Below are 27,923 nucleotides of genomic sequence, written 5' to 3'. Positions count from 1 at the left end.
TCAGCAGGACAGAAGCGGGGGCTGCAGCCCAAAGGGGCTTTCCTCATCCTGCCTGCTACCTCCCCACCCTCCCATATAGCATCCATCCTACCAGCAGGATCAAAGCCTCTGGTCTCACAGACAACCAATCCGTCTTAGCCAGTAATAACAGCCTTTGAAGGGTTGTGGCATAGAGAAGATAGCTACCTCCATTGAGAAAAAGGCTAGGGCTCTGATTGTAGCAGGAGGGATTCTGGTTAGATTTCAGAAAGAACTTCCTAGGAAATTTTTTCAGTCTTGGAATGATCAAATTAAACAGGTGACTGGAGAAACTGGCACCTTCTCCCTTGGTTAGCTGTGAACAAGGGTTCAGTTATTCAGCTAAGAGCTCACGGTACTAGTTGGTTGCCTTCGGGAGAGAGATTACTTTTAAGTGACTCAGCTGAGCCTTTTCTTCCTCAAGGTGCTGCTGTTTAGAGTACCCTACGTCTCCTAGGCCATTCCAGTCGAGGACACAGTGTGGAATTACTGGAAAGAGAATGCAATAAGGTCCGGGTGTGGAACTGCATCCATTATAAGGCTTTGAGCAGGTCCCTTCCTGCCTTTTGGCCTCAGTTTCCCCATCAGTACAAGGAGGCCAACACAGATCATCACTAAGCCCCCTGTTGGCTCTGAATGACATTCTCTAATTTTAGGGTTTCTCCCTGAGATCCCCTCCTCCCACAGCAGCCAAATTCATTCCTTGGGTGGTGCAGAAGGGTCAGAGGTTGGGGCAGAGATCAGGTTCAAATCCTGGATTTATCAGCTGGGAGACCCTGGGAAATTTCCGTGCCTTTCTTGAGCCTCTGTTCCCTCACCTGTAAAAAGGCTCTCATTGCCTTCTTCATAGGTTTAGGGAAGAGAATGGGCAAGCCCTTGCTAAATGGCCACCGTAATTATTTTTTAGCTCTTAGAACACTGTGTGTGTATCTCGATGTGGGGCAGCAGCTGGGGACAGGGAAGGTTCCATTGTTACCCTGGGCTGGGCTCAGTTCAGGGGTGTGACAGTCCCTGACTGGAGTTAAACCCTCTGTCCCAGCCTAGGCTGGGACCTTTCCGAGTTCAGAGGTCAGCTAAGGTCTCTGGAACTGAGACCAGGAGTTCCAGAGGGGCAGGGTGACGATGACACTAGCCACTCTGCCTGTGTCACTTCTGGCTCCGCTGTGCCTCTTTTTTAAATCTCCAGGACAGCACTGACCAGCTGACAAGGCTGGCGATGAGGGTGAGCCAGGTGTTCTGCAGGCCCATCACAGGCCCCAGCCCTGGACCCCAAAGCAGAGGTGGTACCAGACAGCCAACGGTATGGCAAGAAGAGGGAAATCTTTATTTTGGTTAAAAAAGGTACAGGACAGCAGACAAGCAGCACCCACCGCACGCCCATGGGCTCAGCAGACTTCCTAGGCCCGGCCTGGTTTCCTTTAGTTCCTCTGGAGAGCACGGGGTTGCCAGAGCCAGCTCAGTCCCTCAGTGCCTGGAGCAAAGGGTACAAGCATTCTCCGGGCGTCCTACCTGCCCCGGGGGTGGGGGTGGCGCCGTGGGAACAGCGTCAGACCAGCTGTGCTTGGGACAGTCACCGAACTTGTTCAGCAGCATCAGTCAGCAGCCCAGACGGCTCCTTGAAGAAACCTGCTCGGCACCCCAGACGGCTCCTTGAAGAAACCTGCTCGGCTCGACTAGAGCTGTGCCTGATTCTGGGGCTGGGCAGGCTCTAAGGCAAGATTCCTAGAGTCCTGACTCCTTACAGGGAAGGGGAAGGAGAGCGGAGGAGGGGCGGGCGAGTTTCAGCATAGTATTATGTCATCGTGCCGACAGCAGCTTTATGGCTTTCTACACTGGCCGCGTGGAGGGGGGCGGGGGCAGAGAGGCCAGCCCCTGCCTCCTATGGGGGGCCCTAGTGAGAACACGTGTGGGGCAGGCTTGGGGGCAGACCCTGTAGGCACAGACGGTGGCCCGGGTTAGGCAGGTGGAGGTGCCGGGTGCCTGGCTCCCCCCAGGCCGCTCCTGGAGAGGCAGAGAGCAGCGGTCTTCAGGAGGTCCTTAAGCCCCCGCACAAACTGAGCAAAGAGGGAGAAGAGAGAGGGTTAGCAAGACGGGAGGAGAGAGGAGGCCCACAGGGGTGCCACAGCACCTGCCTCTTCCCCACAGAAGGGCCAAGGCTCGGGCAGCAGGCAACAAAGCAGGAGAGAAAAAGGGCAGGTGAGAGAAAGCTCAGCAGGGACAGAAAGCCAGGACACAGTGTTAGTGATCAAGGGCCCCTGCACACCAGGACACCACCCGAAGGGGCCCCAGCACCTCGGAGTAGGTGCGCATCCTCTCCCCGACCTCGCTCTTCACCTCCTGCTCCAGCTGGGGAGTGCCCTGTGCGAAGCCACTTCCTCAGTCCAGAGTGGGGCTGGGCTTCTAGACCTGCCCCAACACCCCGGCCCTTCTGCTTAGGGGGGAGTCCTGGGGGCCCCACCACGGCCAGCACACACACCACACCACACACCAGACAGATGAACGGGCTCCGTGGGGGTGGCGAGGCATGCGATGAGGAGGAAACAGTGTGTGAGGGGAGCAGGCGGTGCTGGCTGACAGGGAGATACAGTCTTACCAGCTAACCCTCTGCAAAGAGGCCTGTTAGCTCCCCTCAGGCTGTGCAGGAGATGGCAAAATCCTGACAGGTGTCCTGGGGGAGATACCAGAGGTGGGCCAGCGTTACGAGCTGTCTGGCCGGGGCCTGCTGCCCAGGCGGGGGCGGGGGCCAGGGAGGCTCTGGCTCTCAAACTGGAATCCACTGCCTTATAAACATTTTCTTAGCTGAGCAGTCCCTGGGGGTCAGCATGGAAAGACAGCAAGGAGGAAGAACTCAGGGGTCTCCAAGCCCCCAAGGCAGGGGAAGGTAGAGGCGACAAAGAAGAGACAGGATGGCCTTTTCTTACACGCCTGCGGGGGCCTAGCTGCAGCCCCCTCTGCTCAGCCTCCAGCAGACAGACTCCAGCCAGGGGAGAATGTTAGCTAGGTCACTGGGCTGCCTGCCTTCTTTCTGTCTCCCCAGGAAAGACCAAGTTTGGCTGGAAGAACAGAGAGCTGCCAGCTGGGGCCTCAGCAAAGAAAGAGCAAACAAAAACCAAACCAAAGCAAATCAATTCTTAAAAACAAAAATTTTATTACAAGCAGGAACAAAGAATACTGGCTTAAATAAAAGGCAGGTAGGAGTCCCCTCCTCTAGCCAGCTTCCTCCCCACCCCCACTGCCACGGCAGCATGGCCCAGGGTCCTGAGGCTGGGGCGAAGCTGCTTCTCCCAGAGGGAACCCCTTGCAGCTGCCACCTCTCAGCTGCCTGTGACCCACTAGCCTCTGCAGCAAGGAAGGACAAGATGCGAGGACTTCCTATGTCACTTTCCAAGGGCTTCAGCCCACTTAAAGGGCCAAGGAAGGAGACAGAGGGACAATTTCCTATCTATTTTGACAAGAAACTAAAACTCCCAGGAGAGGAGGGACATCCTCTAAGTTTCTGACCCAGATTTAGGCCAACCTTCACTCGTCTCTCGGCCCACCCTGTTCCTTCCTTTTCTCTGGAGGGAGGCCTCCAGTTGGCCGACTCCCCATACTCTAGCCCCTGGCACTGGGTCCCATACTCAGACCTTGGAGGAAGGAGTGTGGCATGCAGGCTGGCAGCCACTCCCCACAGCCATTACCCCATCCACCTGACCAGGCCCCAGCCTGTCTGGGCAGGTCCCAGCTGGAAGCCTGACCTGGGGGCTGGGCGCTGAGTCCCAGCCACTGTTTGTCTGAAGTCCTTGGAGGAGGGGAAGATAGGAAGATGAGGCTGAACTGCCGCAGGAGCCCAGGGGTCTCCTGTGACCAATGCACACACTCCCTGTGCCCATGGTTCAGGCTGCTCCCGCTGTTGCCACCACCAGCTGACACCCAAGGGGGACAGTGGCGAGTGAGGCAGCCCAGGGGGTGTGGGGGAGTGGGAGCCAACCACATTCATACACGGGCACGCGAGCGCACACACACATACACACACACACACTCACTCACTCACGGCCAGAAGGTCTCTTGTAATAAACTTATTAAAACCAAGTTGCCTTCTGATAACCCTTAACCTGGCACTACACAGATAGCAATGTGGCTGACTTCATTTTTCTTCTTCCATTTAAAAAAGGCTATGTAGAAAAGAGGTCTATAAAATTGTGCAAAATACCCAGCATTAATAATAAACCCATTTCAAGTATTGCCAGCATGAGTATAAGCTGCCCATCCCCAGACCTGACTTGGGAGGAAGGTGAGGGGCCAGGCTGGGCCCCTGGAGAACCGTCCGTGGGCAGAGAGAGGGCCAGGCCCCCGCTTCCTAGTGTGCTGCCCAGGAATCATGCAGGAGCTGAGGTCTCGGGTGCCTGGCTCCGGTTTGGCTTCCTCTGACACAGGCTACCCCTGCCACCCCCAGCTCTGCCCTCTCTACCTGGAGCCCCAGCTCTAGTCTACTGGCCAACTCCATACAAAAACAAAAATGGAAGAAAGAACAATGGCTATCACAAAAAGAATGAAGGAGACCACAGACCAAAGCAGACCACAGAAGCATCCTCTCCGACAGCCTGCTGTCCAGAGCCGATTGCTCCTCCGTCCTGCTTCACCCCTTGGACCCCGGCCCAGCAGGGCCCAGCAGCTCTCCCACCTCGGAGGCATCACACTCAGTCCGCACCCTCACTCGCACGGGGCACGGCTCAGAGGCACGGCAGAGGCTTGGCGTGGTCCCCTGGGCGGCCTCAGGAGCCCTGGCTTCTCTCTCCTGTCACTCCTGCCACTGATCAGCTGGGGGAATTTGGCACCCAAGACCGTGGGAACCTGGTTTAGGGAGCAGAGGGTACAGCCATGGCACAGTGTGGGGAAAGCCACGCAGGGTGGGAAATAAATACGAAAAGACTTAAAAAGTCTTTGGCGGCTCTGCTTCCCTTCGGGTGAAATGGGGAGGGTCCTGGCAGGTGTGGAGGGCGGCAGGTGAGTGCGGAGGGGCATACAGGCCAGCAGGTGGCAAGTACTGAGCCCGGCTCAGGGGTGGCCTCCTACCATGCTGGCATCAGGCTTGGCTCTGCAGGCTGGCTCGTCGCTTCTGATGGGCGAGGGCAACACGGTGTCAGACTGCACAAATCCCCTCCGGTCAATCAGGCTTTCAAAATACAAGGTGGGGGGACACATGAGGCCCTGCCTGACACCAGAGCTCCAGGCCAGGCCGGGGGCTGGATGGCAGGGTCCTTCTCCCAGTCGAGGAAAGACCCAGCCCTAGAAAGGCTGAGGAAAGGGGAGCTGCGCTCCAGTGGGCGGCTCAAGACCCTTCCCTTCCGGAAGGGCCCTCTCTGTACTCTGGACACTTGGCTTTTGGCCACAGATTTTATCCACTATTAATTCAAACTGTCCAGCGTTCTGTCGGGCTCCCAGGCTGCAGGTAAGGGGAAGAGCAAGGATGAAAGGGCATTGGGAGATGGTGCAATTCCTACTGTCCTTTCCCCGGGGGCAGGATCGGAGAGAAGCATATTGGATATTGAGCAGGAGAAGGTGGGGATGGTGTTGGGAAGTCTTACCAGCCTCCCTCCCCCGCCCCCACAGTGCCCAATTTAACTCCGGAGCTGGACATCTAGCGCCCCCTGGTGTCAAGACAGAGGGGGCGCTTCCCAGCAGGGCTGAGCCACCAGGGCTCTCCTCTGCCAGGAGGAAGACGGAGGCCCCACCCAGTCCAGCCTTCAGCACCAGAAAGGCAGCCTCACTCTAGCATGGACAATACATTAATTGTGGTTATCCCTGGGGAGTAGGATTACATGTGATGTACAACACTCTTGTTAGTATTTTGTACTTCATTTTTTTCTACAATGATCGCACGGGATTACAAGTTAAAACTCTACAGAATTCCTTTATGTGACAAGTGTCCTGAGTGCACCCAGCAGGGGATGGTGGACAGAGGGCATCTGTGGTGTGGGGAGAGGTCTGCTGATTCCAGAACCTCTTTCAGAGGAACAGACTCACAGGGCCACCCCCCACTGGCCTGGCCAGGCCAGGCCCTATGACCTTTCCCCTGTGCCCCCTGGCTTACCTGGGAGGTAGGGGGCCGCAGAGCACAGCACAGCAGTTAGTGATAACACTTTTATGGCTGTAGGGATTGACAGAGGCCTCACCGCTCCTCTTGTTGGACCACGAGCCTTTGATCTGCAAGCAGGAAGGAGCTCTGGGTCAGGTACCTCCCTTCATTTCACTTGTTCTAGAGGCTGGGGAAGATCAGCAAATTCTGAAACCAATTCTGGCTAGTCTATTGCAGGGAACATGCCCTTAACCCAGGCCATTCAGTGAGGATGTGGGGGACTGCTGGATGTTGGGGGGCACCCAGAAGAGGAGGCGCTAACCAAGACAGAAGACAGAGCAGAGCCAAAGAGAAGCCTCCAAAGGAGACTTTGTGGGTGCATCCTTCCTTCTCTGTCCAGCCACCCAAGAGGGAGGACAGTGCAAGGGCACAGGGCTCAGGCTGACCTGGCCGTGAACTCTGGCTCTGCCACAGACTTGCTGCATGACCCTGGACAGATCACCACTTCTGAGTCTCAGTCCTCATTTGAAACATAGGGAACTCTCTGGTAACACTGTTAGATGAAATCTTGCCCATCTCTAGCTCTGTGAAGCTGGCTATCAAAGGCCTTAAGGAGATTAGCAGTAAAGGATACTGGCTTGAGTTTAACCTAGAGTTTTCCAAACTTATTTGGCCATGACATCCCTTTTTGCTTAACCCCTAGTATGATCCTACAGAAACAGCCCCCAGGAAATCACCTTGGGAGAAGCTGGCTGACATCATTTCTGCTCTGTACCAATCACCCAGCATGTGATACCCTATTGGGCATGTTAAGTTTCGTTTCCCCGAAAGACAGGCTGAGGTCAAGAAATGTATTTTCTGTTGGTCAATGGGCCTCTGAGCAGTATCAGATGGTGGCCCTGGAACAGATGCTCTCATTTGCTTTTTTGTTGTTTGGAAGGATGGTGGGGCAGGGGGGTGGGCGGTCAGGTCTGGCCCAGGGCTGGGCACACAGTGGGTGCTCAGACAATGCTTGTTGGTAGACATCTACAAGGCAGCAGGTCAGGAGGTAGATGGAGCTTCACATTTCTGTCCTGGCCGGCGTCCTCAACAAGGATGCCTCAGAGAGCCCCAGGACACCCTGAGAACAGGCACATCGCTGCTGTCTACAAGGGCAGTGCGGTGGGCACGGCGAGCTTGTGAGTGCAACCCTGGCTCTGTCCCTTTCCAGCTGGGCGACCTGGGGCAAGTCACTCAGCCATCATATGAAGAAAAAGCATCCTCGTTCCTTCTGCTTCAGAGCTGGCAAAAGGACCCAAAGAGATGACAGAAACTGAAAGAACTCTGGAAATGGTCATGAGCTGGCCAACTGGAATGACGGTTATGGCGTGAGCGTTGCTCCAGCGGGGCTGGGGAGAAAGCAACCTCGGGACCCCGGGAGCCAGCACCGAGGGGGCCTCGGAAGCCTGCACAGGGTCTCCCGGGGCCCAGCCCTGAACACTGGAAGGAGACGTCAGGTCACCTCACGTCTCCACCCGCATTTCCCTGGCAGTCTGAAAGGCAGGGCTGCACTGCGGCTGCTCCAGGCTCCCTCAGCCCTGCCTCCATCCTGGGATCGGGCCCAGGGATGAGGTGTTGCTCCAGCCTTACTCACGTCTTCATTAGTTGTCAAGTTGGAGGCGACGAGGTAAGTGTGAAACCCTGAGAGGCCCAGGATGGACCAGATGGAGAAGAAGCAGATCACCAACTCCAGCACGGTGAGCAGCGCAGTCAAGGAGGCACACGGACACTGGGGCCGGGAGCCTCCCTGTGCCTGGAAGCTGGCCTCGCCAGCCTCTCTCACCCATCCTTCTGTGGAGCCACTTCCCCAGAAAGGATCTAACTTTGTAAGCTTTCCGTGATCTCAGATCACCTCCTGGGCCCCAAGCAGGGTGTGGGAGCACCCCAAGGGCAGGACGAGCCCAGGGTGATGGATGGTAGAGGGAACTGAGGATTCCAAACACCAGAACTGCGGACACGGCATGGTCCAGGGAGCTTGGTGTCTTAAGGAAGGACAGGGACTGTGGCCCTGAGAGCTCTCGGCCATCCCAGCTCCACAACAGCCCATTCAGAATCGGCTCCAGCCTGGGGCTGAACAGAAGCAGCTAGTAGACTGGATTCTAGAGCGTGAACATCAGCTCTGGTCCATTCCCCTGTTTATGGGATGAGGTGCGGGGACCCGCCCCAGTGAAGGGGCCTCGGGTCCCACCAGGGCTCCCCCTTGCCAACAAAGGATATCTCGCTGGTGTCTCCTTCAGAGTGGAGAGGAAGTTGCTTCCCTGAGAGCCTGGGGAGGAAGAGACAGGAGAGGGCACGGCTCAAGGGAGAGTGACCACAGTCCCTTGACCTGGCCAAGCTTGCTGGCCCGGGCCGCCCGCTTGCCCCTGCCCGCACTCCCACCATCATCCCCAACTCACGCAGCGTCAGGTGGGTGACCACGCAGGCGAAGATGAAGGCCGTCAGGAATGAGAGGGAAAGAATGAACGCATAGAAGAAGCGGTAGTTCCGTTTCCCCACACAGTTGCCCACCCAGGGGCAGTGATGGTCAAACCGTTCTGGAAGGGCCAGGGAGATGGGTTAGGGCCACCCTGGCCCACAACCGGCAGGGGTGTTAGAGGCCCCTCGCAGCTCCACCCCTTCGCTCTCTCCACACGTGACGCTCGGTTCCTCGACACTCCCGGCCTCTGGTCCTTCACCTGCCAGTTCCCGTAATTCTTCCTTCTTGTCTCAGCTGCAAGGCCACTTCCTTGAGAAAGTCTCCCCCAACCCCAGACAAGGTGAGGCCCCTGTTATCTGCCTTGTTGCCACGGCATTTATCCTTTGCTGCACTTTGCCCACGTGTGTTTATATATTTATTTACAATTGGTGGGCTGGCCTGTAACCCCTATTCGATTGTGAGCCCCATGAGAGGGCCTGAGCTGCATCCCAGGGTCTGGCAGTCAGTGTCTGGTACAAAGAAGAGCCACAAAAAGTACCTGTCACCTGGCCTACGATCCCAGACCCATGCCAACAACCAATGACCCCTGTCCCTTGCTCTAGAATAGAGGACCAATGAGGGGCTGGGCCGCGACGTAACTTGTGGAGAACCGGCATCGGAGGCCTAGTCAGAGGGCTGAGCTCACACCAGTACTATGTCCCTGGCGGTGGGGTCACACCCAGACCAGTGAGGAAAGTCCCCTGTGGGAATGTGGGTCACAAGCCTGTCGCAGGCCTCACACCCAGGCCAGGGCCCTTCACGGTGGGGGCGGGGTGGGACAGATTCTCAGGGATGAATGACGCCCACTGAGTCACCCACTTCACTTCCTGCTGTCTGGGTGTTCCCCACTGTTCTCTCGCTCAGGGAGTACTGAGCTAGCGTGATGAGCTCTCCGCCCTGGGGACCGGGCACAGTCAACGTGGCTCAGCTCGCCTGGGTCCTCTGCATAGCCTTTCCCTTACAACACCCTCCCAGGGGCGCACCCTGGGTCCCCATCAGAGCTGCCAGACCTCTGGAGAGCAGGGAAAGGGGACAAGACAGCCTCTGGCTCCCCAGCAACCACTGCAGCTGTGGGTCAGGAGCTTAGCTTCCAAGCCTGGCTATGTCCTCTCCACCTCACCAGCTTAAACTCCTCTGTTCCCAGATTCTTGTCCCTCTAAATTCTGGGAATCAGGTCAAAGTCTTTCGGTATAGCTGGCCCTGGGCCACATATCTAGAATGTCATTGCTCTAGTCTCCGGCTCCTTGGAACCTGGACCTACTGAGGACCAGGCCAAGGCCTGGAAGAAGGGTTCAGGGCATCTCTGTGTCTGCCCCACACTTCAGAGCTGGGGGAAGGAATCCACTAATCCTGCGCTGAAGCCAAGGTACCACTGGTCACATTCAGAGCCCCCGCTCCACAGCCCCTCCTCAGTCACAGCAAATCTGGGTGAACCAGACTTCCTGCCCAGCCCTGGATACTTCAGACACCCCCCGGCCCCCATGAGCGACTCCCCTGTCTGCAAGGCTCCACCCCTCTCAGGGCTCCCACTTACCCACACAGTTGTCGCAGACACTGCAGTGTGAGGTCCGGGGCGGCCGAAACATCTTGCAGGTGAAGCAGTACTTCAGCTTCACCACCTGCCCATTGATCATCACCTCCCGGGTCCGAGGGGGTGGCCGGTACGTGGAACTGCCTGTGTTGTCTGAGACGGGGACAAGAGACAGATGGGGGATGGCCAAGCCCAGAGCCGGGAGCCGCAGCACGGGGGGAAGCCAGTGCTGCCTGGCCGGGACAAAAGAAGCTTTAGGGAAGCTGTTTCTGGGGAACAAACATTAGGGCAAAATCCCTAAGTGGGGGACAAATCTCAAGAGCTGCTGCCACCTACCGAAACTTGCTATGCGCCAAGCGCCGCGCTGAAGCTTCACACACCTGCTCGCGTGCCACTCTAAGGAGGGCTATCAGAAAGGGAGACCAAGGAAGCCTTCGCGAGGTTTATCTGCATCTGAACAAGCCTGGATCTAAGTTCTGGTTTCCAGGAGGTTCAGGAGACAGAGGGACAGAGGACACAGTGAGAGTAAAGCTATGAAGAAACAATCAGATCCAGAATGGGGGACATCTACGAGACCACTGGCCTGCTCTCTAACAGAAGTCAATGTCAATACTGTACATCAACTATAGTTCAATTAAAAAAAAAATTTTTTAAGTCGATGTCACTTACAAAAGGAGAAGGGAGATGGTTCTAAATTAAAAGAGATTTAAGAGATATAAACCAATACAATGCTTGGTCCTAGACTGGATCCTGTTTCCAAAAACAAAACACAGCAACAAAAGAGATTTGGAGGGTGATGGGGGACAAATGACTATAGATTAGAAATTTGGGAACTATTAATTTTCCTAGATGTGATAATGGAATTGTCGTTATGAGGAGGCTATCCTTAAATCTTGGAGATACATATTGAAGTATTGATGGGTTAGGTGTCTATGATGTATATAATTTATTATGAAATGGCTTAATAAGAATTATGTGTGTGGGTGTGTGGGTGTGTGTATCACACAAATAACTAATCTAGACAGTGAATGTATAGGAATTTGTTGTATTAATTCTTCCAACTTTTCTGAATGTTAGAAATTTTTCATAATAAAAATTTTAAGAGAAAAAAGAAATACAGAGCTATATGATATTCATGGATTGGCAGAGACTCAATATTAAAAAAGGATTTATTCTCCCTAAATTAATCTGTAGATTCAACATAATCCCAGTCAGGATATTTTTGGTGTGTGGAAATTGACAAACTCATTCTAAAATTCACATGGCAATCAAAGGGCCAAGAATAGCCAAGGCACTCTTGAAGAACAAAGCTAAAGGTCTTATACCACAGGACATCAACACTTATGATAAAGCCTTAGCACGTAAGACATCCTGGTTTGGGTACAAGGGTAGAAACGCTGACCAATGGAACAGAACAGAGACTCCAGACATGAACATGTACATGTTCGTGCGGTTCACGACAAAGGTAACATTGCAGTGCCAAGAGGGAAGATGGGGGCTTCCCTGGTGGTGCAGTGGTTGAGAATCCGCCTGCCAATGCAGGGGACACGGGTTTGAGCCCTGGTCCAGGAAGATCCCACATGCCGCGGAGCAACTAAGCCCGTGCGCCACAACTACTAAGCCTGCGCTCTAGAGCCCGCGAGCCACAACTACTGAAGCCCACGTGCCACAACTACTGAAGCCCGCGTGCCTAGAGCCCGCGCTCCGCAACAAGAGAAGACACCGCAATGAGAAGCCCACGCACCGCAATGAAGAGTAGCTCCCACTCGCCACAACTAGAGAAAAGCCCGCGCGCAGCAACAAAGACCCAAAGCAGCCATAAATAAATAAATAAATAAATTTACTTTAAAAAAAAAGGAAGGAAGATGGTCTCCCAGTAAACAGTGCGGGGTCCACTGGATACACAAATGGGGGTAAAAACATATCTGCGCCCCTGCCTCCCACTAAATACAAATTCAATTCCAGATGGCCTGCAGCTCGCAATACGAACGTTCTGGATTAAAAAAAAAGAAAAAGAAAAATAGAGCAACCTCGTGACTCTGGAGTAGACAAAGATTTCTTAAACAAGACACAAAGGGACTACTCATAAAAGAGCAATATGATAAACAGCATTTTATCAAAATTAAGAACTTCTGTTCATCTAAAGAGATCATCAAGAGAATGAAAAGATGACCTTCAGAGTTGTATTTGCAGTATGTTTATCTGACAAAGGACAAAGGATGCGTATCCAGAATATGTAAAGAATTCCTATGAGTCAGTAAGAAAAAGTCAGACAACTGAATTCGAACGTGGACAAAAGATTCAAACAGGCATTTCATAAAAGAAGGTGGTCAAATGGCCAACAGACACATGAAAAAGTGCTCATACCTGTTAAGTCATCGGGGAAATGGAAATTAAAACCACAATATATTACCAGCACATATGCACCAGAATGGCTAAAATTGAAAAAAAGAAACAAAAAACCACACACACACACACACACACACACACACACACACACACACACACATCTCTCAAGTGTTGGCAGAAATGTAAAGCAGCTAGAAATCTCACATGACCACTCTGGACAACTGTTCTGCACTAACTACCAAAGCTCAGCACACGCAACCCAGCAATCCCACTCGTAGGTGTTTTCCCAGCAGAAATGCGCATGAACTGACGTGCACCAAAGACAAGTACAAGACTGTTCCAAAAACAATTCTCAAAATAGCCAAAATCTGGAACTACCCAAACACCCATCAATAGTAGAATGGATTAAAAAAAAAAAGAAATTGCAGTATATTCATACAATGGCATTCTATACAGCAATGAGAATGAATGATCCTTAATTACACACGGCAATATGAATGAATCTCACAAACGTTGTGTAAAGTGAAAAATACCCATAGACGTAAGAGCACAAAATGTTCACAAACAGATAAAAGTAATCTATGGTGTTAAAAGTCAGGATCGTGGTTATCCTTGGGGGCGGGGGCTGACAGAGACCGGAAAGGGGCACAAGGGGGGCTCCTGGGACACCACTGTTTCTTGATCTGGGTGCTAATTACGTGTGTGTTCCAACCGTGAACCCTCAACAAACAGAACACTTACGAGCTGTACACTTTCAGCAAGCCTGTTATACTTCAGTAAAAATCTGAGAAAAAGGAAAAAGAAAGTAACTTGTCCGACGTCACAAGGTGGGTAGGCCGGCAGAGCAGGAAGCTGAACTTAGATCTGCCATATGCAAAGCCCACAATTCTACCCACAGAGCCTCTTGGTCCCCCAGGCCACGGAAGACCAGCGTTCCCCAGAACAGTGGCTTCTCCCCAGACAGAATCCCGAGAGTCACACAGGGCTGCCTGGGATCCCCAGCCCTCGGCTATGTTCCCAGACATCATTTCCACTGGATTGAGTCCCAGATAACATCTCCAGTTTGGCCACTTGCCCCCGACGATTACTTACTGAGTGCCTAGCGTGTGCCAGGCACTATTCTAGGCACTTGGCATGCATCAGTGAAGCGGATTCTGTCTCACGTTCCTAGCTCCCAGAGACTTTTGCTAGGCTGTTTCACCACCACTTCGACGGTAGCACGTTTAAAATGGAACTAAGCATCTAAGCATCTCTTCCTTAGCAATGGCAGCACGGTCAAGGCAGGGGGTTTGAGGCCAATGGACAGACTCCGAAACCTGGTTTTGCCACTGACTGTGTGCGAGGTTGCAGTCCAATGAACTTTTCTGAGCCTCAGTTTTCTCATCTGTAAAATGTGTATAACAGGTAGAATGGGACACGAGTCCTAGCTCCACCTTTTACCAGCTGGGTTTCTCTTGATGATGCCATTTGCTAGATGTGTGACAAGGCAAATCACTTAACCTCTCTGTGCCTGTTTCCTCGATCACCGAAATGGGGATAAGAAGAGTACTCACCTCATAAAGATGCTGCGAGGGTTAAATGAGTTAATACGTGTGAAGTGGCACAAAGTAGATGCTTAGGAAGTGTGCACTGTTACTGCCAGCTCACAGAACTACTGAGAGGAAGAAGGGAAAGGGAACAGGTCACTGCGTGCCACTGTATGCTGGCCACGTGGCGTATATTCTCCTCTTCAGTCCTGATAACACCCCAGGAGGTAAAGTGATCGTCATCATCTCCAGGTTACAGTTAAGGAGCCTTTTCAGTGAGGCTAGTGACTCGTTCAAGGCCACAGAGTGGCCGAATCAGGACGTGAACCCAAGCTCCCAAGGCTTGGGCTTGAGGTCTTCTTGTAAATTTTGAAGTGTCATGAGTGTTATTTTTCCCTGTCTAGTTCCTTATTTCTGCGGATGGCACAATCCAAGGGCCGAAAGGAACCTCAAAGAGCATATAACACAGCCCCGGGCACACAGCAGATACCTGACAAATGTCCCTTCACTGACTGCCTCTGTTCTAACTCCTTCAGTTTACAAATGAGAAAAGAGGGCCAGAGAGGTCAGGGGATTTGTCCGAGATCACGCAGCCAGTAAGGCAGAGGCAGGGGAACCCAGTTTGAAGGCTCCTCGCAGACTCTTCCTTCTCCCTCATCCATGCCTGGCCAGTTGCTAGGTCTGGTCAGGTTTTTCCTTCATCACCTGTCACTCTCTCCACTCCCAACACCCTAACCCAGGCCAGGCCCGTATCACCAAACAGCTTCCCCAGAAGACTACCTGCTCCCAGACCCTCTGCCTTTCCACCCGCCTTGTACACACTGTCACATTCCTCTAAATAACCCCTCGTGAGTCACTTCCCAGCTCAGAAACCCTTCACTGGCCTCCCCTAAAAAACAGGATAAAGGCAAACAACTTGTCCTGATGTTAGGACCCTCCACAGTTGGGCTCAACCTCCATTCCCAGCATTTCTCCCACTACTCTGCCCCAGCTTCCTGCCCCTGTTCCTGAGCCCAGCCTCCCTTCTCTCTGCACACCAGGACTCACCGGGCCTTGTCAGCAGCCTCCCTGACCACAGGAGCCTCGGGGCTGTCGGACCTCACACACAGCACAGAACACACTCTCTGCTCCGTGCCGAGCTGGGACAGGACTGCTGTGTGTGTACACTGTCTCTCCAACTGGACCCTACACTGCTTGAGGGCAAGGACAGTGGGATAAACAGGCAGTCCTGGGCCTATCAACTACGAGGCAGCAGGCAAAGAGGAGAGATACAGGCAGGCCTGGAGTTCGAATCCTGACTCTTGAGACTTCCCTGGTGACGCTGTGGTTAAGAATCCGCCTGCCAATGAAGGGGACATGGGTTCGAGCCCTGGTCCAGGAAGATCCCACACGCCGCAGAGCAACTAAGCCCGTGCGCCACAACTACTGAGGCTGCACTCTAGAGCCTGTGAGCTACAACTACTGAGCCCACAAGCCACAACTACTGAAGTCGTGTGCCTACAGCCCGTGCTCCGCAACAACAGAAGCCACCGCAATGAGAAGCCCGCGCACCGCAACGAAGGGTAGCCCCTGCTCGCTGCAACTAGAGAAAGCCCACGCGCAGCAAGGAAGACCCAACGCAGCCAAAAATAAATAAATGAGTTTTTTTAAAAAGTGGAACTTAATTGAACAAGAAAAAAAGAAAAGAAATAGTACACATAAGGGAACTGACACTTGGTGAGTACTTACTAGTAGCTGTTTTCATGAGGGGCAGCAAGGCACAGGCTCTGGAGTCTGGAACACTGGGTTCGAATCCTGGTTTTGCTACCCACTTGCTAATTCAGGAAGTCTCTTCACCTCTCTGAGCCTCAGTTTCCTCATCCATAAAATGGAGACAAGACCATCTCACTCTCACAGAGCTGTGGTGAGGGCTGAGTGAGAGGCTGCAAGGCACAGTGCCGGGTTCACAGGAGCCTTAGTCCTGACAAACGGCTCAGGCTGTGACACCCCAGTGTGCAGAACTCCCCAGCTCTTCCCAAAGCTGTTGATGCTACCCCAAACCCAACCCCTAATCCTGCCCCTCGGGCCCTAGGTCCCAGTGCCTGCCCCTGCCCACTGTGGTCTCCCGGCTTGGATACAGGCTTTGGAGCCAGACAGACACTTGGGCGTGAATCTTGGCCCAGTCACTTACTAGCTGTGTGATGTGTGTCAAGTCGGATAACTTCTCTGTGCCCTCATCTGCTAAGCAAATAAAATGGGACATAATCAAATCTACCTCCTAGTGCTGTTAGGAGGGTCAGGCAAGACTTCATCAAGTGGGTTTAGCAAAGTGCCTAGTACCTGGCAACAGCTTAATAAATATTAGCCATTATTATTATTGTTGTCTCTACGAAACACTATATTCCAACAACTGATCTGTAGAAGAGACTTGAGAACACAACCCATCTGTGAGCAAAGGACAGCCACAGACCCTCTTCCGGACTAAGAGAAAAGTTACTGGAACCCTCACTGGAGTCCCAGAGGCCCTCCCAGGGCAGAGGGGTGCCCATGCCTCTCCCCCATGGCAGGGAGAGAACTCCTACCAGTATGTTCTGGCCCCTGGCAGCCAGGCCTCCTCCTCTCTAGAACCCTGAGAAAGAGGAAGTGAGGCTCTGCACACCCAGCTTCCTCGGGCTGCCAGGAGCTGGAGGTAAAGAAGAGGAAAAAGGGCCCAGTGCAAGGGTGCCAGCCAGACTCAGCAACGTCACCAACTGCAGGGCCCCGGATGAGATGGGTCAAAGCAGGCTGTGCAGGGATGCTGCTTCAGGGCTGAGCCCCGCATGCGGTAGGGGAAGACAAGCAGGTGTCCCACTGCTTTTTCTCAGGCCAGACAGTGCTGACCAATAACTACCCTGGTCTCGGCCTCAGAACCCTCCTCAACCCGCTCCTCCCAGCAGCCATTACCAGTGGTAGCTTGTTAGTGCCCAGAGCAAGACCACTTGCCATTCCTGACCACAAGTCTCAAGCCTCTTAAGTTTCAGTAGAGCAAAACCATTTTCAAAGTGCACTGACATTCCCCATCTCACTCGGACAAAAAACGCCCTGGGCTGGGCAACGACGGGACATGTGCCCGCGTTTTACAGACTTCACTCCAACAGTACAAGGTGGGGTTGAAATTAGAACCCTTGTCCTCCAGGGCATTCATTTGTCCATTCTTTCAGACACTAGCACCTATGACGTCAAGATATTGTACAAGGCCCGGGGTGGCAGGTGAGGGAAGTAGTGGGTAAGTACATAGAAATGAGTCGAGTGTGGTTGCTTGGTTACTCAGTTCAGAAAATACTCGTTGAAGAAACGAATGAAGGAGTGGTAATAAGAGATGCTCTCCCTGCCCTCCAGAGCTCTTTCTAGTTCAGGCTCTTCCCCGAGAAGTAAAAAGCACCTCCAGGTGGGAAACTAGAGCCCCAGGGACATGGTAACGGGGGGAGGCTCCTTCTCGCTGAATGGCTGGGAGGAGGAAATGAATCTCCCACGCCTTCCTCTTGACCAGGGGGCCTGCTTTGGGTATCTTCACCCCAACTCCAGCCCCGAAGAGGCGCAGCCAGGCCCCGAACGGCTGGGACTGTGACTGAAACCCAGGGCTGGCGGGGAGGCCCCTGCGGCTGGCCATGAGCTAGCAAGGAGGCGTTAGTGAGGGGAGGCCGGGGACCTCTACCTGCCCTTCTGGTGTTCCCACCTGTGGAGGAATCAGCTGCAGGGCTGCGGTTGCCCAGCTTCCAGGCTTGAGGTCAGCCTCAGTGGCCAGGCTGTGAATACCGGGTCACTGTGACCCCCACCAGACCATTTCTGTTCATTCGGGAGGTTTATGGAGCCCCTGCCACACACAGGCTTCCTGGCAGGCCTGGGGGTACAGGAAGAGCTCGGCCTGGGGGCAGAGTGCGCAGGAGAGGTGGATAGTTACAGAGTCAGCACAGGAGGCACGGTGAGTCAAGTGTGGTGACTCTGGGGCCAGTGTGATCTCACTGAGAAACCCGGCCTGGCCACTTGTTAGCTTGTGATTTTGAGGAAGTTGCTCCACCTCTCTGAGCCTCAGTTTCTTCACTGGGTAATAACAGCGTCAACCCTGTAAGACGATGACGCCAATGAGAGATGTAAAGGCGTAACCCGCAGCTGGCCAATGAATGGCGTCACCGGTGTCTGTACTCAACCCGCCTTGAGGAGACAGAGTGGAATATGTCGGGAGCAAGAGGCAGCATTCAAGAAAGCAACGAGATGAAGCAGCGCTGCAGCTGGGTGGGACAGACTGAGACCTTGGGCTCATGGGGGCCGGGGGCGGGCACGGTAGCAGAGGGGGCCCCGTGGGTCAAGGCATCCGCATGCAGTGTGGCTGGGGCACCGGGGAGTGGAGTGAGACGACGAGGGAAGGGTGGGCACCGGGGAGTGGAGTGAGACGACGAGGGAAAGGTGGGCCGGAGCCTCCTTCATCCTGCAGGCGAGTGCGCCTCCGAGGACGAGCTTTCAGGAGGGTGGGAAATGGGTTGTTTCCTGGCCATGACACTAAGCAGCACTGAATCACATGATGAGAAAGTCACTCCCTTTTCAATTCTCTTTCGAGTCTCGACTCCATCCAGGGGAAAGTGTCAACTTTTAACACCGAATACCTGTGACCCTTACAGGCCTCAAGGTGACTGCTTTCCACAGGCGATGTAACCACCAAGAATTCTGTAACATTGTCATGCTTTTGTTCTTATGATTATCTTCTATTTAGAGCAAGTGGCTTCTGCTAACAGGGCTGATATAAATTTTCCTTGTAAAAACCGTTTAAAAGCAAGCCATGTAAAGGAAAATACTAAAGAAAGGAGGGTACAAGGGGAGACGCAGAAGCGCAAAAATCACCGAGGTTGTACTCCAATGGCCGATCCTCAGGAAACGCTGCTGAGGGTAGTAGGGTGTCACCCAAATCCTGAGCCAGGGAGGGCCAGGTCACATCTGGACCTCGGAGAGACAACTATGACCGAAGGGAGAGAGGACAGGGCCTGGTCAGCAGAGTCCCGAGCCGATCCAGGCGGAAAATGAGGTGTGTCTGCCCGGGGCAGTGGGCTTCAGAAGGAGCAGAGGGGAGACATCCTGGGGGCAGAGAGGATGCAGTTTGTGACCTGCTGTGTGGTGATGGAGGGAGAGGCGGCTTCTGTGTCTGTCGTGTGAGCTGTAACCGTGGCTAGGTGAGTGTCTGTCACTCAGATTCAGGTGTTCCTATGACTTCCCATCAGACCAGGAGCTTCTTGGGGGCAATGTTGCCGCCTCCTCCTACCTCTTTTCCAACGGCCCAGAGCCCACGGGGGAGTCTAGCTGCACGGCTCACCAGCTGACAAGTCAGGAGCTCAGGCCAGGGTGGCCAACCAGCCCTTTTGCCTGCAACTCTGGGGTTCCCCAAGATATGAGGCTTTCAGTGCTAAAACAGGGACAGTTCTGGGCAAACTGTGAAGCGCTGGCCACCCCAGCTGGGACGGTGCTCGCACGGTGGGAGCCCTAGAACCAGATCCCATGGGGCTGGAGCTGCTGGCCTGTGGGGCCAAAATGAGAAGGTCACACTGTCTGCACGGGCCCGGGCCCCAGTAACCAGCACACGTTTATATGGACAGCACCACCCACCTCAGAGCCGGCCCCCGACCTTCTCGAAAACGCTCAGTGACTCCTTTTTAAGAAGGTATGTTTCACCCTGATTAGAAGCCTCCAGTTCAAGTTTAGATTCAAAGACCCCCAAGATGCCATTTTCCAGGCTTGGGAACTGTTCTCAAAGGGGTGTTTCTGACCCTGACACTCAGGGCCCTCAAGACTGCCTCTACGCATCCTCCGGGTTCTCTGAAGCACTCCTGTGTCCTGCCAACATGGCCTGCTCAGCGCCCACGCCTGCCCCCCTCCTTCCCACTCTGTCCTCCGCTTCCTGTCCCATCTGCATGGGGGCTCCCCTCACACACCTTCCTGTGCTTGAACTCCACCCAAACTTTATGGTTTGGCGCCGGGCACCTCTCCAGGAAGCCTCCACACGACCTCCAGGCAGAAGACACCCTGGTTTCTTCAATCCTCTTCCCAAGCCTCCTCTAACCTGTGGCAGCCAGTCAGGCCTTCCACCTTGGACTGGGCTAAGCTGGAAACCACCAGAGGGAGGGTTCACATCAGATCCATATCCCCTCCCCTCCAACCTCCCTGCCTCCTCTCCCTGCAGTCAGGAGTCGGCATACAGAATTAACACATAAACGAGGAAACCTATAAAGCCTGGTTAGGAGAAATTCCAACTGTCTCTCCACCAGTCACCAGGGGACAGCAAGGAGCGCCTCTGTAGAGGCCGGTCCGTTCAGCCAACATCGCTGAGCCCTCCACGTGGCGGACAAGGTGAACAAGACACTTACCACCCGGGAAAGTCCGCTGGGTTTGCCTGACAATTCTGTAATGACCACCATGCAGCCCAGGGTCATGGTGGAAGGACAAGGTGCTCTGGGAAGGTGTCCCGAAGGTGTAGCCCACCTGGGGTCACAGAGGCTTCCCAGTCAATGGAACTGAGACCTCAGAAAAAAGAGCGTGTGGCCACGGAAGACTGGGATGTCTCCCTGCCGCCATCTCAGAAGAGAAAGCATACAGCTTGGGGGTCAAGGCTCTGTCTCTGCGCCCCCGATCTCGGCCATGGGATCCCCTCCCTCAGTTTCTGCATCAGCACAGCCGGGCTGTTGCGAGGATCTGTGGGGATAATGGCCGGGGAGCACCCAGCACAGTCAAGCTCTCCCCAAACACAGGGGATTACTGTTGTCAGTATGACCCAAACAGCTCACAGGAGGCCAGAGGACTCCAGGCAGCCAGACCTCTGAGCCTGGGCTGAGCTGGACAATAATCCTGCCTCACGATTAGCCCCGACCTGGAGAGAGGAGAAACAGGGCTGCCCCGAGCCTCCCCTGCTGCCAGCGGCCGGCCGCTGGGTCAGACCGCAGGAAACTGAAGCAGCAGAGACCAGGAGGCTGGGTGGCGAGTGGCCCAGGGGTGTGAGGGGGAAGGAAGCTGGATGCAGGCAGAGGAAGACGACAACCGAGGGCGTGGCTGAAGACAGGCCAGGGCAGAGGAGAGAGACAAAGAACAGACAAGCGTGGGAGAACATCCTCTCCCCTCCCGCCCGCCCTCCTGAGCTGCTCCAGACCATCGGTGGAATGACTTCCAGGACGGATGCAGCAGGGCTCTGCCACTCACAGGCTGCCAGGGCTCTTCAGAGGCAGCTGGGTATTTATTTAAGTCTGTTTGAAAGCCACCCTGTTAGGGGAAGGAGCCAACCACAGACCGGAAACCCCTGAGGTGTGCGAATCCCCACGTCACTTCTCAGCAGGAAGGAGCTGAGGTGGAGCAAGCTGAGATTAAGGCCGTGGCCGTGGCGCCCAGCCACCCAGGACACCCACTCAGCACTCAGGGAGGCACCAAGGGCCACCTGGGTGCTGGGAACACAGGTCCCTCCTGGCCACGCTGCCCTTCCTGCCGCTTCTCAAACACATCAGTCCGGTCGCCACTCCCGGCTTTTGCTTTTACTACGTTCAGAACGCACATTACTGGCTCATCTCAAGTGCCACCTTCTCCAAAGGGCTCCCCCTGACCGACGCATCTGGACCAGCCCACTCCCCACACCACCGTGCTCTCCCCCAGACACCCACGCAGCTCAACTCCTCATCTCTGCAGGTCTTTGTGTCTTTGCTCGGATGTCACCTCCTTCACAAGGCCTTCCCCACCCCCCTGTTTTCCCCCTATTTAAAATTGTACACCCTCCCCCAGCTCTCACCCTCCTTCCCCCAGCTTCCCTCTTCTCTGTGTCACAGACTAGATATTTAATTGTTAACTGTCTTTCCCCTCCCACCGGAATGTCAGCTCCAAGAAGACAGGGATTATCGTCAGATTTGTTCACTGCTGTATCTAGAAAAGTGCCTGGCACATAGTAGGGGCTCAATAAATGTTTGACGAGTGAATGAATAAGTGTGTTTAAGAGCAGGGACTCTGGTCAGAGTGCCCGGGGTCTCATCCGCGCTCTTCCACTGACTGTGTGACCTTCGACCATTTACTTAACCTCTCTGAGACTCAATTTAATTAATCAGTAAAAGGAGAATAACAACAGTACCTGTCTCACAGGATTACTGGGGGATTAAATATGATCATGCATATAAAGAGGCGAACACAGTGCCTGGGCTCCAGTGAGCACCCAGTACCGTGTGGCTCTCAACACCGGCCCTCACGTGGTAGTGTTTCTCGCTTATTTGCTCATGTGCTTATCCTCTGCTTCCTCCACTCTAGCATCGGCTCCAGCTTGCCCTGCTCACCACGGTACCCCCAGTGCCTAGCACAGTGTGGGAAGAGAAAATCAGGCCTCCTCTCAAATCAAGAAATGCGGAGCTGGGAGACACAGCCACAGCTGGAGTAGGAGCCTCACCGATCTGTTTCTCCAGGGCCGCTGCCTCACAGACGGTGGCCCGGGGCAGGATTCCGGGGTCGGTGAAACTTGTCTGTAGCAGGCAGCTCATGACGAAGAAAAACAGGATGGCAGCAATGATGGGGATGGCGAGGGTCAGCTGGCGGGCCAAGAAGGGACAGCTAGAAAAAGAGAGGGAGAGAGAGATAAGCAGACACTCCAAGGGCTGCCTGGGGCTCAGGGCTACGGCACCAGGCAGGCGCTGTCATCCCATCAAACACCACCACGGTCCTGAACAGAGGCAGATGTATGGTCCCTGGATGAGTGCAGCCCCGCACCCGTCCGTGCCTAGAGCAGACATCACTAATTGATCCTTGTACTTTCTCCCTGAGCCCCTGGCAGATGTGATCAACAGATCCCAGCACTCAACCCCTGCACTTGGCTGCAGCCTCAGATTCCTTCTAAACACAGAGCTTCAGGCAGCCACCACCAATGAACTGGATTGTCACTTGAGATGAATCATCCAGGACAGTGTTCACTCATTTATTCGGTCTCTCCACAAATATTTACTGAGGTCTTCTCTGTGTTAAAGGCAATGACTTCAACAAGCAGCAGGGATAACGGCAGTGAATAAGACAAGAGGCCCCCTGCTCCCTCAATGAGGCTTATGGCCTAGTGAGGAAAACAGACATGTAAACAGAGAACTGCCATGCAGGGCTTGGCATGTTATAATGGGGAAGGGGAAAGTAGTAGAACAGTTAGGAAAGACTGGATGAAGGAGAGACTTCCTAAGCTAGAACCTGAATGAGTAGGGTCAGCCAGGTAAAGGGTGTAGGGGGAAGAGCATGGTCCAGCCACTGCCACTGTCACCCAAGGGTTGGCATCCGGAGTCAGTTCTATCAGGCCCCCTGACCCTAGTGGGCTCCAACAGCCTGTGCACGGGTCTGACGTTGAGGCCCGCCCATACTATTAACCTCCATCCTATGTGGCCTTCCCTCCCAGAGCCAGAGTGGCACCTGATGGGGTGAGGAACTGCTATTTGGGGATGACTGACAGCTGGGAGGCCTGAATCAGCCAACGTCCCAGGAGCTGGCACAGTCGCAGGAGCAAACCCGTGGGCATCTACATGCTGTTGCTGGAGCCTCCATTGTTGGAGGCTCTGGCCTCCAGAGAGGCCCTTCCCTTGAGGAGCAGAGACTGCCAAAACCAAGGGCTCCAAGTGGGCCACGTTCTGCTCCAAACATCTCAGTGGTCCCCAGGTCTGAGCCTCAAACAGTGCTGCGCCCTCTGTGTCACCCACATGACAATTCAACCAGTTCATGTACAACCAGACTTCTTGGGAGATGGAGAAGATTTGCAGAGCCCTCAGGAACACCAAGTCCTGGCCCCTGGTTTTACAGACGGGACTCCAAAGCCCACAGTCAGATCCAAGGTCATCCAGCCAGGCGATGGCAGGATTGGGGTCTCCAAGCCCCCAGCAAATGCTCTGTCCATTTCATTCAAGAAATAAACGTATTTGCTATATTGTATTGCAATGTATTTACTGTATTGAGTGCCTACTACATACCAGGCCCTGTTCTAGGCACTGTGAATACAACAGTGAGAATAAACACCTGTTCTCATGGAGAGAGACAGGCAAGAAGCTAACCAGAAGCATAAGTGTAGTATGTCAGATAGTGGCGAGTGTTTTGGAGAATAAGTCAGGGCAGAGGGGACAGGAGGGAGGGGGCCAGTTTCCTGTATTACAGGCATGGTCAGGGAAGGACAGGAGAAAGTGAGGGAGTGGGCCAGGAAGCTATCTAAAGGAAGGATATTCCAAACCATGCAAAGGCCCTGAGGTCGGAGTATGCAAGGAAGCCAATGTGCCTGGGAGGGAATGCACAGGGGACAGTGGGAGGAGATGGGGACAGAGAGGAAGCCACCACGAGGGCTCTGGCTCTTACCCAGAGAGGCAGGGAATATTCAGATCTGACTTGGAAGTAAAGGGGGCACTCTGGCTGCTGTGTGGGGATGGGAAGCAGGGCAGAAGCTGGGAGGCCTGTGCAAGAAAGCACCAAATCACACATTAGAGAAAATCATTCACAGCAAGAAAGGCCCTAGAGCCACGTTTACCTCTCCCCAGAGCCTTGGGAGAGTGTGAGCACCTCTCGCCCTCCAGGCCCTCGCCAACAGCGTTCCCATACGCCAGGTCCCTCCTCCTCAGGAGGGACCACCCCAGTCCAGGCCCAGGCGAGCTCTCAGCCCAAACCCAAACCCTCCTGCCAACACCACCAGCCCAAGTGAGGAGAAGCAGCAACAAAGACGAGATGATTCACAAGCTCTTCCTGGAACCCAGAAGTCCTCGCTTCCTCCCTCTCTGGGGACAAATCTGTCACCAGTGAAGACATCCCCTCAGCCCAGAGGTTCTGAATTGACCAAATCCCACACTGCAGGGTCACAGGGGCCGGCCCTGCCAAGCACCACTTCCTCCTGCCTCAGCTGCATCCCTGGCTGGGAGGATCTGGTGGAGCCTGAGGGATGCTGGAAAAGGAACTTCCAAAACACCCACGTGGGCCGGCCCAGCAGGGTGGATCTGAAACTCAGCCAAGGGCCATGCTGGATCTGGGGGTTCCCCAGAGTTTCTGCTTGTTAATTATTCTGGAACTTTTTATCCACCCTGAGTCAGAAAGGAAAGGGTGAAAGGGAGAAGCTAATTGGTAGGAAGCCCTCACCTTGCTTCAAGGGGAAACCCAAGGTTGCAGATACATGATCTGGCAGCTGGAAGGGGTACCTGGGGGCCAGTGTCTTGGTGGAAGCCTTATCAAGGCCCTTGGGAAGGACTTTTTGGTGATGACAAGTAACAGCAGCAGCCAGCTTTAAACGCTTATCACCAGCTAAAAGCTTATGTGCATGGATTCCTGCCACCCTCGTGACAACCTGGGGAGGGGGCACTAGTATACACCGCATTTTATAGATGAGGAAACTGGGGTTCTGAGTAGTGAAGTGGTTGCCCCGAAGTCACACACTTGGTGCGTGGTGGAGCTGAGACGTGAACCAGCTCTGCTGGCTGCAGAGATGGAGTTCTGAACCACCTGTAAAATTGAGTAAGACCACAAAGGATGGGTAGAACCAGGAGGGAAAGGTGGGGCTCATGCAGCATGGGTAGGGGTGCGTTTGTGTGTATGTGTGAGTGTGTGTGAAAGGAATCAGGAAGCAGGTGGCTCAAGCTAGAGATCAATGGTAGAGTGGAAAACTTCTGATACAAATATGTGACCCTGGTAAAGTGACAGGCATCCCTTCCTCCATCCATGAAATGGTGACCGCTGTGTGGGCCAATCCTGAGTCACTGGGGATACGAAGAGGTCAAAAAGCCATGGGGGCAAATATGACCTGTCACACGAAAATCCTCTCGACTCTTGAAAAATAACAAGGCACTGCAACTGTCCCTGCCGTGGAACAGGCCAGAAGGTACTCTGGAGTGTTGGGAAGGGAAAGAAAGCCAGGAGGTCAGGAGGTGGGGGGCAGGGGCCTGGGACATGTCTGGGGGGACCAGAGGAGGAGGAGGGAAGGACAGGAAGCTCTGGAGAAACTAAGGAAGGTGCTGGAGAGAAAAGGGGAGGTCTGAGAGGCCCAAAGATATTTGAAGGCCTAGGGTAAGAACGACTGAAGGGAAAGCAAGGGGGGAGGGTCTGAGAGTAGAGAGATGACTAGGGGACCCTAGAGGGGCCCTGGAGGGAACAGGGAAGATGGCCGGGAAATCTGAGGTGGTATATAGCCAAAGGACAAGGAAGAAATTCAGAAGTTGTCTGGAAAGGATATAAAGAAAAGATGCCTCAAGGAGTCAGAAAGAAGCTGGGAACAAGAGATGGTCCAGGGGATAGGTGAGGAGAGGGGAATCTATCTAAGGAGCTGGGGAGGCCTGGGGCAGATTCTGAGAGGGCAGAGAGGATAGGGGTCTTGGAGGGACATGGGAGGGCAGTGATCCTGGCAGAGGTTGGCAAAGGCAGGGTGCCAGGGAAGGATGGGGGTGCTAGGGAGGGGCCAGAGGGGATGGGATGGCTGGCAGGGATGGAGGGGACCAGCTTAGATGGTGATCCCAATTGTCACGGAAGGATGGCGAGTCTGGGAGGGGATCAGAAAGGACAGGTGGGAGATAAGCAAGGAGACTGGAGAGGCCTGAGGGCAGATTCTGAAAGGCGCCAAGGAGAAGCTGGGAAGGGAGGGTGCTTGGCAGGTGCTGGGAAAGGTGGAGGGCCCAGGAGGTGGGAGAGGACGGGGTGCCCAGCAGGGGACCAGAGGGGCTGGAGTGTCCATCAAGGGCTGGGGAAGGTGGGGTGAGCGGCAGGCGGCAAAGGGGATCGGAGGGTATGGGGCGCCTCAGGGGGCGGGGACGCCGCCGAACTCACTCGAAGACGAAGAAGAGGACGGTGGTGGTGAGGATGAGCAGCAGCGTGAGGGCGAAGACGCCGCCGTGGCCGGATAGCATAAGGCGGCCGCCGCAGTAGAAGCGGTTGCGGCCCGGGAACACCTCCCACTTGCGCCGCGGGCGGCGGCCGATGCTCTCGCTGCCACTGCCGCTGCTGCTCCAGCGCGGCGCGGCGGCGGGCGGCGGGGGCCCGGGGCCCGGGCCGGGGGGCGCGGCGGGGCCGGGGCGGCGCGCCCCGGGGGAGGCGGGCGGCGGGGCGGCCCCGGGGCTGATCTGCTGGTATTCGCAGTCCTTCATGCGGTCGGCCGCAGACCTCGGCTCTGCACCCCGCGGGCCGGCCGGGCCGCACCAGGACCGAGGTGGATCGGAGAAGCTGCTAGCGGTGGCTGCGGCGGCGGCGGCGGCGGCGGCGGCGGCGGGGGCGGGGGCGCGCGGCGCTCGCTCGCAGGGGGCGGCCCCATCGCCGCCCCGCCCCGCCCCGCGCGGCCTCCCGCCGCAGCGCCCCCTCCGCCTGGGCCTGGGATGGCGCTCGGGCCCCGCGGCCGGGTCCTGACCCGCTGCAGGGCCCCAACCAATCCCCTGCCGCCCCGATCCCTGCTGCACAATGACGGGGCAGCAGAGGCGCGCTCCAGGACTCTTTCTGTTCTTTTGCAATCAAACCATTTGTTGGGCGTCCGCTGTATTCCGGGCGCCGTGCCGAGCGCCGAGATTCGAGAGGTGGATTTCGTGAACTACTTCTGGCAATCTGTATTTCCAGGGCCAGGCTTCACCCATCTCTGATGACCTACCTACTGGACAGGCATTTTGCGGGGCCAGCAGGGGTGGGGATGGGGATACAATCTGCTTTGAAAGCCAGGGGCCTATTAATTACTGTGTTGAAGTTCAAAGTGTCCAAGGGGTATGTGTGGCACATCCTGTCCTCCCTCACCCAGCTCTGTGACCTGCATCCAGACCCAGGTTTCCTATCACCTAATGCAAGGTTGATGCCACAGGGCCCCAGTGTTTTTTTGTTTGTTTGTTAATTTATTTTATTAATTTATTTTTAGCTGTGTTGGGTCTTCTTTGCTGCGCGTGGGCTTTTTCTGGTTGCAGCGAGCGGGGGCTACTCTTTGTTGCGGTGCGCGGGCCTCTCATTGCGGTGGCTTCTCTT

The 27,923-nt window shown here is 54.8% G+C and overlaps 1 protein-coding gene across 4 annotated transcripts; it reads right to left on the bottom strand.

Moving 5' to 3' along the window:
- Window positions 1-1,327: 1,327 nt before the first annotated feature.
- On the bottom strand, window positions 1,328-27,137 carry ZDHHC18 (zinc finger DHHC-type palmitoyltransferase 18). Of its 4 annotated transcripts, none has more exons than XR_009520181.1 (10): window positions 26,754-27,137; window positions 22,390-22,550; window positions 10,105-10,254; window positions 8,512-8,649; window positions 8,333-8,381; window positions 7,710-7,812; window positions 6,092-6,204; window positions 5,074-5,173; window positions 1,679-2,072; window positions 1,328-1,644 (listed from the first exon to the last, which is right to left on the bottom strand). XR_009520181.1 is itself a non-coding variant. In XM_060017068.1 (10 exons), the coding sequence occupies exons 1-9, from the start codon at window positions 27,068-27,070 to the stop codon at window positions 2,648-2,650; spliced, it is 1,170 nt and encodes a 389-aa protein (XP_059873051.1). In that variant the 5' UTR covers window positions 27,071-27,137; the 3' UTR covers window positions 1,328-2,072; window positions 2,612-2,647. The 4 variants fall into 4 exon arrangements, 3 of the variants coding, with proteins under 3 accessions (XP_059873051.1, XP_059873045.1, XP_059873054.1); XM_060017068.1 differs by adding an exon at window positions 2,612-2,686 and having other exon boundaries at window positions 1,328-2,072; XM_060017062.1 differs by having other exon boundaries at window positions 1,328-2,072.
- Between the last annotated feature and the right edge of the window lie 786 nt (window positions 27,138-27,923).

The sequence above is a fragment of the Delphinus delphis genome, chromosome 1, assembly GCF_949987515.2.
Source record: "Delphinus delphis chromosome 1, mDelDel1.2, whole genome shotgun sequence".
In the NCBI taxonomy this organism is placed as follows: Eukaryota; Metazoa; Chordata; class Mammalia; order Artiodactyla; family Delphinidae; genus Delphinus; species Delphinus delphis.
The sequence above is the reverse complement of the archived record's forward strand: the minus strand, read 5'-3'. Positions and strand labels throughout refer to the sequence as shown.